The 6,659-nt window shown below is 41.8% G+C and overlaps 1 protein-coding gene across 1 annotated transcript; it reads left to right on the top strand.

Moving 5' to 3' along the window:
* The first annotated feature begins 517 nt into the window (after positions 1 to 517).
* Positions 518 to 6,151, top strand: lrit3a (info leucine-rich repeat, immunoglobulin-like and transmembrane domains 3a). Its single transcript, XM_034543993.1, has 4 exons — positions 518 to 588; positions 1,595 to 2,061; positions 4,597 to 4,902; positions 5,124 to 6,151. Exons 1-4 carry the CDS (start codon positions 518 to 520, stop codon positions 6,149 to 6,151), a joined length of 1,872 nt encoding a protein of 623 aa, XP_034399884.1.
* The last annotated feature ends 508 nt before the right edge of the window (positions 6,152 to 6,659 follow it).

The following is a 6,659-nucleotide window of genomic DNA, read 5'->3' as shown; positions in this document are numbered from 1 at the left end:
GATATTAATTAAAAGTGTAACAATGGATTTGACCCAATGTGAGGGCGTGAATTAGCGTGAATTAGCGAGTTAAATTTGAAGCAATGCTTGAAGGTTGGGACCTGAATGGATTAACAGAGGCGTGGGGTGATCACCTGATGGGAAACCTCTCTGGAATTAGCTGATTAGCGCCATGTCCAAATGAGTGGTGCCCCGACGCCTGGCTTGCGTGACCCTGTCAAGCCCAGGAAATCCTCCACTAATCTGCCATCCTCCCCCAACACCCCACGCAGTCAATCTGACAGGTGACCTGTTCTGTAATTAGATCCTCAGCCCGGTGCCTCCTATATGGACTTTGAAAGCTCTTTTCACTATTCTCCATTTGTTTTACTTTTTCTGGGAAGAATAATTCTCCAGGTTTTCAATGAATCCTGGATGTCTTTTTCCCTGATCTTCTCTCAATGTGAGGACCGTGGGTGCGTTCGCTGAAACCATGCGTCGGCTTCTCTATGTGCATGTATTCATCTGCTGCCTCGGTATGGCTCATCCCTTCTGTCCATCCCAGTGCACCTGTGTCTTCCATGGACATACCGACGGAACGGGATCCAGGTAAAGTGTACTTTCACTGTGCTCTCAGTCTCACGCACACTTGCAATTTGGACAAATGAAATGGAAGACGATGTTGTGAAATTTGTTTAAAACAGTTTGCCTCATTAGTTCACCTTCTCTATACCTTCACTTACAAATAGAAAAGACCCTCCGATACCTTGAGTGAGCACAACATTCAGTACGGTTGGACACCGCCTTGTGTGGAAAGTAAAGAGGAAGCACTTAAAGAGTTATATTATTATGTTTAGTGAGGACATTTTTTTAATTTATTGTGATCCCATTTAGATAAGCAGCAGAAAACAAAAATGCGGAGTCCTCAGTATCTAAAGTCGAAACAAGCGCTCTGAGGTTTAAGATATATTACATCGAAATGCACCATAGTATAATTTGTACAGGTTGTACTGACCGGTATTGACATAATGTATGTTTCCTGGCTTGGTGCCAATCCGTTTATCCCTGAGAAAGACCTAATGGCCACCTGCATAATCAGCCTGATTAGTGCTGAACCCTGTTCCACGATGCATCCATCTCACTGCGGTCGAAGTTTGGGGGACAAAGAAAGGACAAGGTTAGTCCTTAATGTTGAGTCTAACATTAAGGAGAGGAAACGCTAAATAGCATTATGCTACGGTATTCCAAATGCCTTGGGGCTGATTTGGTTTCTATGAGGGAATTTTCACTAACAAGTTAGACAACCGGGAGAAGCTTGATTTGCCAGTCACAAAACAGGGAACAGGTGACACTATACTGAAGATGACATTATAAAGGTATATCAGCACATATATTGGTACAGGACTATCGACCATATCATCACAGCCACCAAAAGCTGAAAGTAACAGCTGGTAATCATGTAATGCAATTTAAACACTTTTATTGAAAGCTATTGAATAAAAGGATTCTCTTGTATGAGGATAATTGATTTACCCTTTGCAGAACAGTTATGTTATCTGGCATTAGGATGTATTCAAACCATTTAACCCATTTGTCTTTCTTTGTCGTTCTTCAGATCAGTGCTCTGCAATGACCAAGACATGTTGGACATCCCCGTCAACGTCCCTGTGGATACGGTCAAACTTCGTATTGAGAAAACTATGGTGCGACGAATCCCTACGGAAGCTTTTTACTACCTGGTGGAGCTGCGGTTCCTGTGGATTACTTACAATGCCGTCAGCTCAGTGGATACTGCAAGTTTCTACAACCTCAAAGTGCTCCACGAGCTGCGGCTGGACGGGAATATGATCTCCGTTTTCCCTTGGGAGTCTCTAAAAGAGATGCCCAGGCTGAGGACACTGGATCTACACAACAACAGGATCACTAATGTTCCGAATGAGGCGGTACCCCACCTCCTCAACATCACCTACTTGGATCTATCCAGCAACAAGTTGGTCACCCTGCCCTCTGACCTCATGGATATCTGGCCCCCCTTCAATGGAGCACCTATCTCCACTAATGCCTCCCAGAAAGTTGTGTTAGGTAAGGGGAAAAAGATTGAGTCCGGCATAGTTATATAACACAATAGGGCCACAGCAGGATACTTTTGGAGTTGTTTGTAATTACCTCAGTAATGTCTTTCCATCACTTGTTCGACTAGTTAACTGGATGTTAGCCATGTCAGCCAGAAGATAATCAAATCAGCTTATTCTAAGTAGTGCACATTAGACATTCAATGCACATTATCAAATTATTCTCCTAATCAACCGTTGAATATTTAACACACTGCGTCTTGGTGATCCAAGACAGGGTCAAATTAGAAAAAACAACAAGTAGAGCAAGTGCACTGTTCCTCCCATTGCATATTCTTAGACCAGGGCTCTTAGCTCTGGGCTAAGAAGGGGATAGCCCTGTAAAAGTGTTCAAGGACTCTGTCAGCGTGAACGTTTTCTTAGCCCCAGGCCCAGTTCCCTTCAGGGCAGTGGGAAAAGCTTGTATAGTCGATGTTTATTGCTCAAGAAAGGATGGCCTGTGATATTTTCCAGCGATTAAACAGTTATTACAATTTATGAAACCCAGAACTCCAGGGTTAAGTGTCATAGTTCTTCTCTCCAGCTGCAAAGTCAAGTACAGAGCCAAAATTACACTTAGTCTAATTGTGACTGAGCAACTTTTGCATTTGCAGAATAGCTTGCAGTTGCAGCACACGGGTTACAAACATGCTTTGAGAAATATAGCTCTGCTCATAATGAATAGGGATTTCTCTTTAGTACTGAAGTCGTGCTACGAGTGTACATAAGAAATGAAAATAAACTAATATATAATACAGTTAAGAGGACACAATATACGATATTGCCCAGTTCAAGTCAATAATTGCTTTAAATTACATTACAGTCACTGAGTGCCCGGTTTAATTTTCCAGACTAGGCAATTTGATCAGTAATTATGTGACACTTAAAACAAAAACCTTCTGCGCATTCCTAAAAGCTGTCCTGAGTATTGAAAGCAACGGATTCATGTCATTTTGGTACACATTTGGTTTAAAAAATGACATGAAACATCTTTTTAAACCAAATGTGTATCAAAGTAAATGTTACAGGGTTTTGGCTTCAGTTAAAGTAATCTACATTTATCTCATCAGGGGATTGCAAACAGTTGTTATCCGAGTCGTGTTCTTTTGAGCTCGGGCAAATATGAGCGATATGTCAGCATCTACGGTAAAATGGATTCTGATTTGTTCTTTGGCAGGAAAACCCAGATTTTTGAAATAGTCAGGGAAATATCTTGAACCAATGGCCACTGAGTTATCGCCCTATGCCTCATTTGGGAGAAACAGTCAAAGGAGGGGCAAGAAGAGAGGAAATATGCAGATGGCAATTTTGAGTATTTGTTTTAAAGCAGGCCGGAGTGAAAAAGGAAGTTTGTGCAGGAGCAGTAAAACAATTACGTATGTCCTCTTTAATAATCTATTTATTATATTCTAATCTTTTTACACACCCTTGCTGTGAAAAAAATATGAACTTATTGTCGAGAGAAACCAAAAAAGCATCTCAATCTATTTTCAGTATTTCCTGTCATGCTCTACTTGCATGTAAGTGAATGAAAGCAAGTCATTTCACTATAGATTATACCAACCTAACATTTACTTCACCATATCTGTGTTGCATGTACTGCACAGTGAGAGGGATATTGTTAATAAGCTGTATGACGGCAAGCTAGCTTATCCGTGCCGAAAGAGCCGACTGTGTTGTCTGGTGTTCCTGATGAGAAACAGGATTAGGCGGAGAAAAAACTGTCCGTGCACAAACAGACGACCGTTCCTTTCGCATTTTCTCAATATTTCACATCAGTATTTCACATAAATTATATTATTATTATTATTATTCTAGAGGTATACTTACCGTTTTGAATTGTGTATTTATTCATTATGATCATTTGAAAATATAGAACAATAAAATATGGTTTGGATTTGAAAGCAGAAGTTCAGGGATTTTAAGACATTATAAAGAGTTAAAATTGTCAGTGATCTCTTGGCATATATGCCAAGAGAAAAGCTAATGGAAAGAGTATGCTGCCACAAACTCCAGGGAGGCCACAGCCAGCTTTGCTACTGTTAAGACACAGTAATCTGGTTAAATGGCTTTAATATGAACCAGTACATGTGCTTACCTATTGTGTGCAGCAGGTGTTTACGGCAATGTGTGAGAGAGTCTATATATAGGTATCGGGATAGTCGGGTACCCAATGGGGATTAATTCACTTCAATGATATTATAAGTTGTTATTATAAAAGTTATTTTTTGGTTTTGGTTTTAAACTAAAGCAACAGAGTATTAAAATCTGCCTCAAATACTGTTATGCATTTCAATGAGTTTTTTCACCTGAAAATCATTGCAGCTGAATGTCAATAAGCCATATTGCAACACAATTCAGTGCCATCTGTGTCCTCAAATTCGTTCAATTATATTCCACAAAATGCTTTAAAGAAATACCTATTATTGAAATGGATATTGTTTGTGACTGCACTGGTATGAAACAGCAATCTGATCTTAATTTCTCTTATCTTTTTCATTTCCAGGCCTCCAAGATAACCCCTGGTACTGTGACTGCAAAATCTCCAAGCTGATCGAGCTTTCCAAAATGACTGGCACACCAGTGGTTTTGATGGACCTATTGATGACCTGCAGCGGACCAGAGAATATGGCTGGTGTCCCTTTTCAGCGGGCTGAGCTTGACAATTGCATAAAGCCGTCGGTCATGACTTCGGCAACCAAGATCACATCTCCTTTGGGCAGTAATGTCCTCCTGCGCTGTGACGCCACAGGGCTTCCAACACCAACGCTTTATTGGGCGAAGTCAGATGGCTCGCAATTCAACAACACAGGTACAATATGGAGGCTTATCAAAGTGTATTTAAGTAAGCAGAAATAATGCTGTTTCCAGATAGATTGAGACGCTTTAGTAGACATACTGAATATTGTCTGTAGATGGTCATTAGCATTAGAGCTGCATGGTACTAGTGCCACAAAATCCATTGGAAAAGCACTTCAAGACTTGGCTAGACTTGATCCATGTTCACTGTTATGTTCTTGCTCCCCTCTACAGTCCAGGAGTCACCTGGAGAGGGCATCAGATGGTCCATCATGAGCTTGCATGGAATATTACACAAAGACGCCGGAAACTACAGTTGCAGAGCTAAGAATGTTGCCGGCAACGCAGACGCCACCATATCTGTCTCGGTTGCTGGTGGCATCAGTACCACCATCCCCCCACTGAGGCCTAGCATTGAAACCGAACAGACGAGTCTAGGCACAACATTTACTCCCCCAATGGACACTACCAACTCGCCCAGCACCACCGCCACAGTTCCCCCAAGAGCGTCGACAGCGGTTGCCCCTAAGAAGCCGAAAACTACCACCAGCACCAGTGTACAGAAAGACTCGCTCAAACAAGCAAAAAACCAGCAAGAAGGCAATGGGAGAAAGCTCGCGGCAGATGAAAAGAGCAAAAAAAGTGATGCATCAAAGTCCGTCAAAGACCTTAAGATTGTAGAGGAAACTGCTGACAGTGCAGTGTTGCTCTGGACAGCGGATGGGTTACCAAATGACGCCCCACTAACGGTGGTATACTCACCCTATGATGAGGATGACATCAAAAGGACATTGGAGACTGACGCTGGCAGCGGGAAAGTGCTCCTCGAGGGACTGTCATCTGGGACGAGGCACTCGGTTTGCCTCGTAGCAAAAGGGAGTGCTGCTGGAAAAGATCCTTGCATTGATTTCTACACATTGGACAACGTAAAGGACGGTGGGCAGAGCGCGCTTTTCATTATCATCAGCGGCATCGCTTGTGCTTTGGTTGTGTCTCTTATTGCACTGCTGATCTACAAGATTCTCGCTCTGTACTGCAGTGGACAGAACACAGCTTCGGACGAAGAGGAGCTGGAAAAAGACAGCTACGTCAATTTTGAGACCATTTCAATGAAGCAAAGGACCTTGAACTCTCACCCAACTGAGCTTTGGGCAAGGAGAGCGACTCATGAATCAGAGCGAATGCTCCTGTGCTCCAGGTCAAGTATTGACTCTCAGATGACTTATAAAAGTGACAGTTCCCGCTGTGAGTATCTCTGCTGACGCCAGGAATCCATGGCCAATGGCCAAACACCATGCTAGTAAGTCATTTTATGAAATACGCTTTATATGCCTTTTAAAACACTGATACACTATTAACGATGACATCATTCATACATCTTTATACATATCTATTTGTTTCACACAGTGGGGCTGTAAAGAACTCATTTTCAGTATTGAACACATTTAGTCTTTATTTTCCATCAACTATTCATCTATGAAGATTCATATAATGATTTAGAAACGTGTAGGTAACATGAAAACATTCCCTGGAGGTTATTTGGCAGTTCAAAAGAACCAATGTCAAAAGTCCAATTAGGTCAGTCAATGACTGAATGTCATGCCCTTATTTGTTATGGAGCCTTATATTTGATGAAGACTGTTTGAATGCTTGTCACGACAGCACAGCATCTTTGTTGGAATTAACGTATTAAAAGTACCCTAAAAAGAGCCTGTCCATTAGCTGTGTGTGGCCTTTTATGCTGTACTCAATGCCAAAGTTTAAGTGTCA

The sequence above is a fragment of the Cyclopterus lumpus genome, chromosome 10 (genome assembly GCF_009769545.1).
Source record: "Cyclopterus lumpus isolate fCycLum1 chromosome 10, fCycLum1.pri, whole genome shotgun sequence".
Classification (NCBI taxonomy): domain Eukaryota; kingdom Metazoa; phylum Chordata; class Actinopteri; order Perciformes; family Cyclopteridae; genus Cyclopterus; species Cyclopterus lumpus.
Note: the sequence above shows the minus strand (reverse complement) of the source record. Positions and strands in the feature narration are given on the sequence as shown.

Bases quoted from the DNA above. Each gene is read 5' to 3' on its own strand.
- lrit3a (XM_034543993.1), top strand. From the start codon at position 518: ATGGCTCATCCCTTCTGTCCATCCCAGTGCACCTGTGTCTTCCATGGA. The intron at 589-1,594 runs GTAAAGTGTACT...GTCGTTCTTCAG, and splicing joins ACCGACGGAACGGGATCCAG to ATCAGTGCTCTGCAATGACC. The intron at 4,903-5,123 runs GTACAATATGGA...TCCCCTCTACAG, and splicing joins CTCGCAATTCAACAACACAG to TCCAGGAGTCACCTGGAGAG.